The following is a 12,232-nucleotide window of genomic DNA, read 5'->3' as shown; positions in this document are numbered from 1 at the left end:
ATAAATGTCTAAAATGATTCTTAAATTTTTTGGATATAAGATTTTACTATTTTATAGGAAATTAATGTGATGAAAGAAAAAATCTTAATAGATAAAGAAGTTTGACAAAAAAAAAAAAAAAAAAGAAAGAGATGAAAGGAGATTAATAATCCTAAAAGTTAGGAAAAGAGATGTAGACATAGATGAGAGGAGATTAATAGGGACGTGAATGAAGATAAGAGAAGATTAATGTTGAAGAAAGAAAGAATTACAAGAAAGTCCTACAAAAAGGACATAGATAGAGATGAGAGGAGATTCATAATTCTGAAGAGATGCAGATAGAGATGAGAGAAGATTAATAATTTTAAAAATAAAAAAAATATAAATAAAAATGAGAGAAAATTAATCGGAGATATGGATAGAGATGAGATGAGATTAATCTAAAAAAAAAAATCATGATAGACAAGAAAATAGAAAAAAAGATGTAGGAGGGGTATTGAGATAGTAGTATATAATTTTTCTGAAAAAAATTAATTTCCTACAAACTCGATATTTAGCTTGCAGTTCTGTATTTAGAAAAAGTAGGGGGAGGTTAACTTTATGTAAACTATTTTTTAAGGGATCTTAAAAATGATCCAAAATTATTTTTAAGTTATAGTTAAATACTTAAAATTCTATTTTTATATCTAAAATTACTTTTGACGATTACAAATGCACCTCCAAACATTCATTTAGCTTTTTATATTAAAATATCTAAATTTGATTCCCAATTGTGTTGGAAATTTCTATATTTTTATTTAGATTTGTCAAAGCTATAACATAAAAAGAAGATAATAAAGTCATTTGATCGTTAAATACTTATTTATCAACATCATCGGCCAACATATAATAGAAGGAGTATGCATGCAAAAATATGATGATTTGATCAGAGGGTATATATGTAAATAATAATTTTCAAAAGAAGAATATATAATAAGCTATATTGCAAGGATGTTTATATAATTTTTTTCAATAATTTGGCAAATATTAATGCTATGACTCAAGATAACCTATGCTTGTACATTTCACTTTCGCAATTTCTTCAAACATCAAAAGTCAACACCGGCATATAGTCCCAACCACTTTAATAAATACAAATACCAACACTGTTTATATAGTTCACGGACACATAATCTAATTTGACATTCTAATTCTATCACTTGCATTAAAATTTTGCTATTTTACTTCTCACGTTCTTGCCTTTTTCTCCTCGTCCTTCTATTTTGAACAAATAAACAAGTGTTCATGGCTTAGCTGTTATGGTGCAACATTGGAGTAAAATTAGATGGTGATCATATTTTGTAAGTAATGTGTAAATTAAGTTATGCGGATGGTTACAATGGGATCAAAAAGCTACCTGTCCTGATGGAGGTAAAGAAGGAAAATTATAACCCCTTCTTATGTGGGAGAACCTCCTCGTGAGTGTCTCCAACTTCTCCATTTGATGAATTGTGTTAATGGGAAAGGGGTTGATTCCAAGAGTTAAATCCAATGCTCATGCATCACATGGGCAAACATGTTAAGGCACTATGCATGGGCCCATGAAATGGTCCAGTCAACATCAGATCCACATTTTTCTTTTTGTTGAATAACATTAGATCCACATTTTTCCTTTTGTTGAATAACATCAGTTCTACTTTTCTTTCATCCTTAGAACTGAAAGATATCCATTAATACTGGCAATGAGACATGGCATGACAATAAGAAGTAGAATATGCACACTATCTTGCATCCATTCCACAGGTGGCAGTAGAAGTGCACGAATCTTGTCCCCTTAACAAATCAAGATATAGAGATCGATCATTGTCACGGCTTAAGCTTGAGCTAGGCTGATCAGCTACATCACCATCTTGAACATACAAGAAATATGGTTTCTCGGGCATGGATCGTCTACGGTATATGTGTAGCATTGCAGTGTGCTATATAGTGGTACATGACTATCATTAACATAGATGGCCATCAAACAAGATAGTAGAGTGCTTGCCATATCACATACAAGATATGTTATTTGACCGTCATCCATCTTTTGATGGCGGCCATCCAAAGATGTACAGTATTCTACAGTACACAACTGCACCGCAGAGGATTCTGGTTGTAGTTTCTCATGTGGTGCATCGTACCGACAATCAGAGGTTGGGGGTGGAACTAAAGCAAGCCTTGACCTATCATAGCTACATTAGATGTGGATGACCATCCTTAGCCGTTCTTGGGCAAGGATTCCTGGGCTTTTCTTTTGTTTGCAAAAGATGATTAGGGTCAGAGAATGGATACATGCCAAAGTACCTGTCTGCCGGTCACCATCAATTGGCACATAGCATGTGATGCGATTAATGTGATGTCCCCCTGTACACAAGCTTTCTATATCCTTATCATCGAGTGGTCATTCGTGTCACGCACTTTAAAGTACACGTATCATCGTAACCGAAGGTACGTAGTTCCTCATCGCATGTATCGTGAATTTTGTGCTGGCACATATCTTCTATCATTTTGCTCAACCCATAGTATTTTATCATAATATTCTGGGAGATGATTTTTGCGTTGATCAAATTCTCATATTAGTTTACAGTTGCATCCAAAGAAAAAATCTTATATTCATAATCTGCATGCTTATTTATTTATTTTCCGTCAATATCAATCTGTTTTTCTTCAAATTATAGCTTTTTAGACAATTCTTTTTCCTTTTTCAATGAAGAAGTGAACGTTTTCTACTGCTTTGGTGAAAGATTTTTTTTTTTGTATTGCCATGCATTTGCTGAATAAATAAAAAAAAATGTATTAATTCTCCGAATAACTGTCAAAAACTATATAACTATGTTGTTTGCATCCGGATTTTAGGATGCTGGAAGGTTGCATCGTTAATTAAAGAGGAGGGGCTTCTCACCCACGAATTTTTCATCATCACTCACTCTTTCGAGCAATACTCGTTCGATCTGCTGAATAACCCTCCGGACTCATATTTTGACATGCAATTAGCTGGAGGGGAACCATATTTTATTATCGACTGGTTGAAACTGTTTTAATTAATTACTAGATGACGAGAATTGAGCTTGGTTTGCTTTGGGAGCTCGGTGGGTCCATTGGCATCCTAGATGCATTGTATTAATGTCACCATCTAGGTGAATGAAGTGTGGTTATTATCAAAAATGGAGTCCGTCAGCCAGAAAAAAAGAGTATCATCAAAATAAATTGAAGTAACTAATTAAGGTCCCCAATGGACATAAAGCCATGAATTTGGCAGTACATTACGATAATGATCCCATGCTTACATCGAACCTCTATTGCAGGCTTGAGCGCGGAACAATCGTATGCTGTTGCCAATGAGACTGGTAATTCGATCTGTGGGTAGCATCTTAATTTGCATCAACCATGGTGCTAAAGGAATGATCACCATCACAAGATAAAGAAGGGTCCATTTTGATCGACAAGGTTCCCATACAATTCAGGGTAGTAAACAAGAATATTTGCACTATGGTGAACTTGTTAATCATAAATGGACTTTTTTTTTTTTTGAAGGAATAAAAATGGTCATGAATTGAAAATAAAGTTATGATCAATGAAGAAAACGGTTCAAGGGATGGAAATCTTGTCTAAAGCATCTAAATCAAATCTATTTCATAGCAGGCCATTCTCAACTTACTATTCTATTGCCCAAATATACAGCAAGTTTAATTATGCACGAAAGATATCCATTTATATCATGCAACTCTCTCCATTACGTGAGAACCGGTCCTTTTAGACTCGGTTCACCTTGAAGCCAGCATCCCTTGCCGACTTCACCAAGATAAAAAAGAAAAAACAAAAAAAGAGAAGAGAGACTCATCGGGAGGGGGGGAGAGAAAATGAATTTGAATGAAATCGGAGAACCCTATTCCGAGTTGATCCATGGCCAGTGGGGGAGGAGTTTAGATGGGACACGCCGGCAAGGTCTAGTTTTATCCAAGGAGGATCGGAACTATCTCACCCCATTCCTCTTCTATTTAAATGCCTCACCTCTCGGTCGAAATCCTCACCAAATTTTTCATCCTCCTCCTCCTTCCCTATCTCCAACGGTCATTGTGCACCATGCCAAACACCGTCAACCCTCTAAAAATCCTAACCCTCATCCCTAAAATCCAATATACATGTTCCGGGGGATCTTTGAGTGAGATACAATCGATTTCCATCATCGACTGTTGCCATCGCTACTGCTGCCATCTCCGGTAAATTTTTTTCTTTTCTATCCTTTTTTTCTGACCCTAGGTGTCACTGCCACGAATAGGGGTAGATCTCTTTTTTCTTTCTTTCGATTTCTCTATCGTCATTTGCCAGACAACCTCTAGCCATTGTCATGCCACCACTGCAGGTCGCTTTGGCCAATTCAACCGAACCCTCCATCTCTGATTGTCCTTAAAGAACCCCCAACTAGCCATGGGTTCGATCGGGAAAGAAGATAAGAGAGAGAGAGAGGGAGGGACTCAATTTTTGGTGAACCTAGCCTAGTAATTTGATCTAATTCTTTTATTTTAAATCTAACCCATTGATTAGACCCAATTTGATTGAGTTTAGATCAATCCAAATCATATAGATCTGACTTGGCAATTAACCCAAATGTCGATCCAAACTCAGGCCAAATTAAGAGTCTCTTCCTATTTGTCTTAATTTTTCTCAAATTAAGGGCTAATTAAACTTGCAATCTGTTTATAATAGAGCCTTCTTCACCAGAAGAACACTAGATCTATGGATCGGACTAAGAAAATTACAGAGTTTTGGATCTGATCAACTGTAAGTTTCCTCTTATCTCTAGATTTATTTTTGTACATATTCATATCTTTAAAAATAGATTTTATGCAAAAAATATTAAAAATTATTAAAGTTTAAAAGTATGTATTTATGTATGAAAAATAATTTAAAAAGTTGGAACAAGCATGATGTCACCTTGTATGGTACAAATTTTTGAAAAAAATGATATTCTTGTATTAATATTATATGATTTCTGGAAAGAAAATTATATATGTTAATATCCATGCATGAAATTTTGAATAAAAATTATTTTATTGCTCTTTTAGAAGATATGAAAATTTGAGTTGATACTATTACAAAAATAAGTATGATTATTTATAAAAAATTGGTTGTGGTAAAATTATGAGAAAAAACTCTCTAGTTAGACTATGATCTGAGTCTAGCCAACGGGACTGATCGTTGGCCACACGTCAGAAACGCATTTATCTTGGGCCTAGCCAGTCGGAGCTGATCGCTGCAGTGTTAGTCTTCTTAGATCTAGCCAATCGAGATTGATAGCTGGCATATGTTGATGCATCGTATGTTTTTTACTTTAGGACTAATCTCTTTGTCTTGTCACGAGGTAAATCATAGTCGTGTGAATAAGAGCTAGTTTTTTCTTGGGCCTAACCAGTGGGACTGATCACTGATACTCATCGATAGATCGGAGGGCTAGTTTCTCCTGGATCTTGTCACGGGACTGATCGTGGCCATAGTTAATAAAGTTAAGAGAGATTTTTAAATCTTACTATTACATATGGCATGTCTTGATCAAAAATCAAATTATATTGATTTTTTCATTTATTAGGTATATTTGAAAAAAAATTATTTATACTTAATTCTTAAGAGATATTTGTAACTTACTTGGCTTATAAAGTCCACTCCTTTTTTCTATTTTTTTTTCAGATCCAGAAATCCTACGAGATTGGAACCGATCAGTGAGGAGCATAGGACTTAGGCAGTTATTTGCTTAGTTATATTCAAATAATTTTATTTTAAAAATATTATTTTAAATATTATTATATTTTTATTTGATTTGTTATCATCATAGAGATTTTATTTTTTATTAAATAAATATATTAAGAATTTATTTTTATCACTGTTTGAGTTAAATTGAGATAATTATGTTTTGTAAAAAATATGTCTTGCATGTTTGAGGGGATTAAACTTTAAGAATACGTGGCCATCAATCGCGTGCCAACTCGGGTCATCAGATTGGAGCATGACAACCTATCTACTCAATCGATAGGGAAATGTCTGTATCCAACTTATCTTAATCCTTTTGACCAAGAGAGAAATAACCATCAAACGAGATGGTTCACAGCCGCATGCCATATATATCACATATACAATGCATGTTGTTTAATGACCGTCTGGCCGTCAAAGGATGTACGGTATTCTACAGTACAGAGGCTGCGCCGCAGAGAATTCTGGCCGAATCTTCGTGCTATAGCCAGTGTAACAGGTTTTGTGCATGGCAAACAAGACAAATCACGTACGGCATCCATGCATGTATAACCCCAACCACGTAGGCAGTAGCTACGGCGCAAAAGAATGGCCGACGGTGGCGGAGGGAAATATCGAGTTTGTTGAGGGAAGCGCGTGCATTAAAAGGGTTGGCACCGGCGCTGGGGCTCGCACCGTCAAACCATCTAGACTGCGCCGTTTCCTCCGGTAGCCAAGTGGGCTGAGCTGTCCGCCACTGGCTACCTCAACACAGCAAGGAGGAGTTAACGGATTCAATGATAATTCCAACTACCAGCATTTAATTCTCAGTCTATAAGTATACCGAACCAACTCAAGCTTCAGCACAAGAAGTGTGTGTGTTGCGATTTTAGTGAGAAGATGGGAAGGCTTGTGAAGTGTGTGTGGGGCCTGGGGCTGTTGGTAATGGCCCTGGTCGTGACCGTGGGGTTGGCCGAAGGGCGTCGGCAGGAGAAAGATTTACTCCTAGGTGGTAAGGGACTGGGAGGTGGCGGTGGCTTCGGAGGAGGTGCCGGTGGTGGGGCTGGTGAAGGGCTTGGTCATGGTGGTGGACTTGGAGGTGGTGGGGGTTTTGGGGGTGGTAAAGGTGGTGGTGGGGGGATTGGTGGTGGAACTGGTGGTGGGTTTGGTGGCGGTCGCGGTGCTGGTGGTGGGTTTGGAGGTGGTGAAGGTGGTGGTGGAGGTGCAGGTGGTGGCGCTGGTGGAGGGGGCGGTGGTGCTGGTGGTGGATTTGGAGGTGGCAAGGGTGGTGGTGGAGGCATTGGCGGTGGTGCTGGTGGAGGATCTGGTGGCGGCGGCGGTGCTGGCGGTGGCTTTGGAGGTGGAAAAGGTGGTGGAGCTGGTGGAGGGGTTGGCGGTGGGGCCGGTGCTGGTGGTGGCTTTGGAGGTGGCGAAGGTGGTGGAGCTGGTGGAGGGGCTGGCGGTGGAGCTGGTGCTGGTGGTGGCTTTGGAGGTGGCAAAGGTGGTGGAGCTGGTGGCGGCGGCGGTGCTGGTGGTGGCGAAGGTGGTGGAGCTGGTGGAGGGACTGGCGGTGGAGCTGGTGCTGGTGGTGGCTTTGGAGGTGGCAAAGGTGGTGGAGCTGGCGGCGGCGGCGGTGCTGGTGGTGGCGAAGGTGGTGGAGCTGGTGGAGGGGCTGGGGTGGAGCTGGTGCTGGTGGTGGCTTTGGAGGTGGCAAAGGTGGTGGAGCTGGCGGCGGCGGCGGTGCTGGTGGTGGCGAAGGTGGTGGAGCTGGTGGAGGGGCTGGCGGTGGAGGTGGTGCTGGTGGTGGCCTTGGAGGTGGCAAAGGTGGTGGAGCTGGTGGAGGCTGGCGGCGGCGGTGGTGCTGGTGCTGGCATTGGAGGTGGAAGTGGTGGAGGCCTAGGTGGTGGAGCGGGTGGAGGCTCTGGCGGCGGTGGTGGAGCTGGTGGTGGGATTGGCGGTGGCGGTGGTACTGGTGCTGGCTTTGGGGGAGGCACGGGTGGTGGGATTGGTGGAGGAGCTGGTGGAGGGGCTGGTGGTGGTGGTGGTGGTGGACTTGGCGGCGGCGGCGGTGAAGGTGGAGGAGTTGGCGGTGGCTCGGGTGGAGGTTTTGGAGGCGGTAGTGGTGCTGGTGGAGGATTAGGAGGTGGTGAAGGAGGAGGCGGCATTGGTGGTGGCGCCGGAGGGGGCGGTGGTGGAGGATTTGGAGGCGGCGGCGGGGGTGGCTTCTAAGACTTTACTATTTACTATAGTACTCAAGTAAAGCCCAGGGAGAGCCACATATGTGTACGTAATGTACTTATGCTATGCAGGGGAATAAATCTCCTAGCCTAATAATTTTAAATTACCGGAGTAATAATTATATTTGCATCTTCGTGGATGATTTGTGTGTCGATATGTTTGATATATTTCTTGTCTCATACGCCCAAAATAACGTAATACTATGGCCGTAATTACCAGCCAACGTAACTCAGCGTGGGATGGCAACATATTTATTTATTTCATAATAATATTGGTTCCATGGAAGGATTCGTTTATCTTTCATGCTTATCTATACTATATTTAATGAAAAAAAATTTAAAGCCGGACTACCCTTTTGTGAATAGATTTTTTTTTTAAAAAATATTAGAAAACTAATGCAACCAATGTTGGAGTGAAACACCCCTTCGCTCCCCTCTTATAAATATGATTTTCTTTCTTGTCAAACGAAGCACGTGTAGGAACGTCAGCATTTCTAACTCTAAAAGTTGATCTTGTTGAACCCTTATGAAGCCTGCTGATAGATTATTATTATTATTATTATTATTATTATTATTATTATTATTATTATTATTATTATTATTATTATTATTATATTGCCACTCCATTTTGCATCATTTGGATATTCCAGTGGATTTAGATCAAGTACCCCATCCCTAACCACAATATAGATGGAATTTGGTCATCACCATATTTGATAGAGCCAACATGAGAGTCTATGCAGGCTAGCTGGCGCCTTCCAAGGCCAAGCATATTGATAGCTACCTCTCTTTTAAGGATAAATATTTTTTGCTTGATGTTTATCTTCCATTCACTATATATCACCATCACTAATTAATGTGAATTCATGATCATGTTCTGACTAGAACTACGATAATAAATACAAGGAGCTAAAGGCATGAGAAGCAATAAATTCATGCAACATTTCTAGCTAAGTTTGCCATGGTACCATTTTTTTTTTTTTTTTTGGTCAAAGAATATAACATTTATATGTATTACATAAAGCTAGTAATGGAGATATGGAGTCTTCAATAATATTATGCCGGCAACCAAATCATGCATTATTTCTAGCTAGTATTACCATGGTAATTAACGATTTTTCTAACAGAATACAACTTCAAGAATGGATTATATAAAGCTAGTAATGATGACAAGGAGGCTTCAATAATAGTATGCCGGCAACCATTCCTTGCCATTGATGAAATCAATGTTTGTGAATGGAGAAACCTCCTCATCGGTGAGTTGCCGTGCCCATGGAACTCGTCGAACGGTGTCTGCACCTGGTCCATGGCAGTCGTGCTCTCCATAGAGTAAATGGCTGCACAAACCAAAAGAAACTTGTAAGTGGCTTGCACCAACCAAACCTAGTTCTTTAAAACCGTCGATGATTTGGAATTCCTTTTATCTGTTTGCAATGACTCAGATCGTTATATCAATCAAGATAATATATAATGTTTCTATGTTCACGAGATATATATACATCAGTATATATTTACGTCGAGGAGTGCATGAAGGGTTGCAAGCGCTTACTCGGTGATGCCATCGTAGCTCCAGTTGGTCCAGCCAGCAGGAGTAATGGTTTTGGAGAGGTAGGTCTTGGAAAAGATAACCCGAGAGTGAGCTCCTTTGGCTCGACCCAAAAAGACATCACCAATGCCATATACCTTGCCTTTCAAGAACACGAAGCCGCTGTTATCATCTGCAGACTGTCTGTTTTGAGCTGTGATTGAGCCAAGGATTTTTGTCCTTCTATCAGCGAGAACAAAGATCTCACAGTTCTGCATCAATGGCCAGAGTATATAATGTTGCAAATGAAAGGAGACAGTAGGGTAAAGACTAAAACTGAATAGTATTATAAAAATATATAACTAATTTCTCAATCTGAAAGGATTTGATTTTAAAGTTGAATTGAAGTTGTTTAATATAAATAACCAAATGCCTTTTATTTAATAATTTCAACCTAGCTAAGGCTCTAGCAAGATATTGCATGGCTTATATGTGGAATATATACGTGAAAGTGTACATAAGCACCAAGAAGACTGGCAACAGTCAACTCTCAGCTGTGGGATGCAAATATATGTACTGTGATCTTTTTGGGCGGTTCAAGCAAACTACCTCCATATTTTAAGATTTGAAAAGTTCTAATCTGTTTTATGCCCTAAGTAATCTATACATAATTCCAGGATGTAACAGGATGGAGTTCTATATATAAATCAAGTTGACAATCAGCTGTAAATTTGTTCAACCTTTCTATTCTTCGACTGTGCTACAGGATGCAGTTTAAGGGCAGAAGACTTGGATGATATTAATAATGATGATGGTTAGTAGACATAAACTTTGTCACGTATAATTATGTCAAATAATAAGATTTTCTTTCCCCTGAAAAAATATCATGAATCAGAAGAGATTTCATGTTTATTGATGGTCTTAATTAAGAAATGGAGACACCACGATGAGATCATAGACTTGCCTGAAAGAAGGACTGGCCACGGCCAAAGATGAAATCAATGTTGCCTTGGATGTAGCAGCTTTCATAGAAATGCCTGCCCTTGTGATCAAAGAGGGTGTTGTGGGCACTATAGAAGGCACAATGATAGAAAGCCACCTTATCTCCAGCAACCATCGCTGCCACTGACTGCTCGAATGGAGCATCAGGAACACCAACCAGAGCGTCATTCTGTCATATTTGTGATCATTTTAACTCTTCCATTAGCTTTCAGAGACAGCTCTTGTAATTGTCATCACTGAGGCAAATGTTTAGTGAAGTAAAACTTTAAAAAATGCAGAGATGAACCTTGAAACTAATGCCGAACACGTTTACGTTGTCGGCCCAGACAGTGAAGGATGCAGAATGTGTGTTGTTATTGCTGCTGTCATTCCAAACGATGGCAGTCCTTCCTTTGCCATTTCCTCTTAGGAATATATATGACTTGCTCTCTGGGATTACAACCTTCTCTCTGCCCATGATCATACCAGGGATGTAATATAATGAAGAAGTCTTACAATCTCAAGTACATGTGTGGTGAATAACTGATCCATATGCGTCTTTACTTGAATGCTACCTTCAAAATTAATATCATTTGGTGCGAAAGGATAAATATATACACCTACGAGCATTGTTGTATCTCATAATTCTGACATGAACGCCAGTTTTATGATATCATTCAGACTTGGTTAGGCCGGCCATAATTTGCATGATACAATATCATAATTCTATGATATATATATATATATATATATATATATATATATATATATATATATATATATGTATACATGTATGTACCTGTAGATGCCGGCACGGATGTGGATGATGATCCAATGTGAATTCCCGTCAGGGACCGCATTGATGGCGGCCTGCACAGATTTGAACTCCTCCTTGGCACCGACGAGGATGGTGCGGTTGGTGGCGATCTTGGAAGTTAGGAGAGGACCATCGATGATGTCTTTACTTTTTCCGGCGATGGCTCCTACAAGGATGGAAGAGAGGGAGAGGAGGATGAAGAGATGACACGATGAGGACGCTGCCATGTTTACCCTAAGAGATGACCCTTCCCGGAGGAAGAAGAGGGGTATAAGAGACAAGCTCCATGGTTAACGCCGGTTGTTTTGTTCTCTGGCTTCCAGAGGCCGAGAGGGAAACCCGGGAGCTGTTTAAAGCCAAATGTTTAAGATCCTGTAATCTGTCAACAAATAGCACTAAGATAGAGTGAAGGTTTTGGTACAAACACTTTAAGAGGCTGCATTCGGCCTGCCCCAGGCCACTTGTTAATTAATAAGAAAATTGGTCGGGCCTCAGCTCAACAGCAACATATGGGGTGCCATGGTGGGACTACCCTCGTCCGATGTTATATTGGACACGCCACCGACTACCATGCTATGCAAGGACAACCATAATTTCATAACCATAATTTCATCCGTTTTTGGACATGAACTATGTCATAGATATGTGATTAATTCATGATATATCCAGGACATACATGATACATGTGGAAAGTAGCTAGTATGGATGATTACGTCCAATTTGATAAATTTATTTTTCATGTAAAAAATGAAAACAATACCAAATGGCCCTAATTTTTCGGAATTAATATAGCATAAATATTAGCATTTATATTTATCAATATTTTTGATTAAGTGATTTTTAGTAAAACTAATTAAATTACATGGATGCAACTTTGCTACTAGTTCCAAGCTTCCATGCAGTAGCTCATCTCACGTAATCAGCATAAAGCTATATTAAGCCTAGTTTTCA

At 39.5% G+C, this 12,232-nt stretch overlaps 1 protein-coding gene across 1 annotated transcript; it reads right to left on the bottom strand.

Annotated features, from left to right (window-relative positions):
* Nucleotides 1-8,942: 8,942 nt before the first annotated feature.
* Nucleotides 8,943-11,614, bottom strand: LOC105045003 (probable pectinesterase 67). Its single transcript, XM_010923148.4, has 5 exons — nucleotides 11,264-11,614; nucleotides 10,772-10,934; nucleotides 10,448-10,654; nucleotides 9,508-9,755; nucleotides 8,943-9,295 (listed from the first exon to the last, which is right to left on the bottom strand). Exons 1-5 carry the CDS (start codon nucleotides 11,506-11,508, stop codon nucleotides 9,139-9,141), a joined length of 1,020 nt encoding a protein of 339 aa, XP_010921450.2. The 5' UTR covers nucleotides 11,509-11,614; the 3' UTR covers nucleotides 8,943-9,138.
* Nucleotides 11,615-12,232: the final 618 nt, after the last annotated feature.

This window comes from Elaeis guineensis, chromosome 5, assembly GCF_000442705.2.
Source record: "Elaeis guineensis isolate ETL-2024a chromosome 5, EG11, whole genome shotgun sequence".
Taxonomy (NCBI): Eukaryota; Viridiplantae; Streptophyta; class Magnoliopsida; order Arecales; family Arecaceae; genus Elaeis; species Elaeis guineensis.
This window is presented reverse-complemented; position numbering and strand designations above follow the sequence as displayed.

Bases quoted from the DNA above. Each gene is read 5' to 3' on its own strand.
- LOC105045003 (XM_010923148.4), bottom strand. From the start codon at position 11,508: ATGGCAGCGTCCTCATCGTGTCATCTCTTCATCCTCCTCTCCCTCTCT. The intron at 10,935-11,263 runs GTACATACATGT...GATCATGGGCAG, and splicing joins ATCCGTGCCGGCATCTACAG to AGAGAAGGTTGTAATCCCAG. The intron at 9,296-9,507 runs GTAAGCGCTTGC...TGGTTTGTGCAG, and splicing joins AGCTACGATGGCATCACCGA to CCATTTACTCTATGGAGAGC.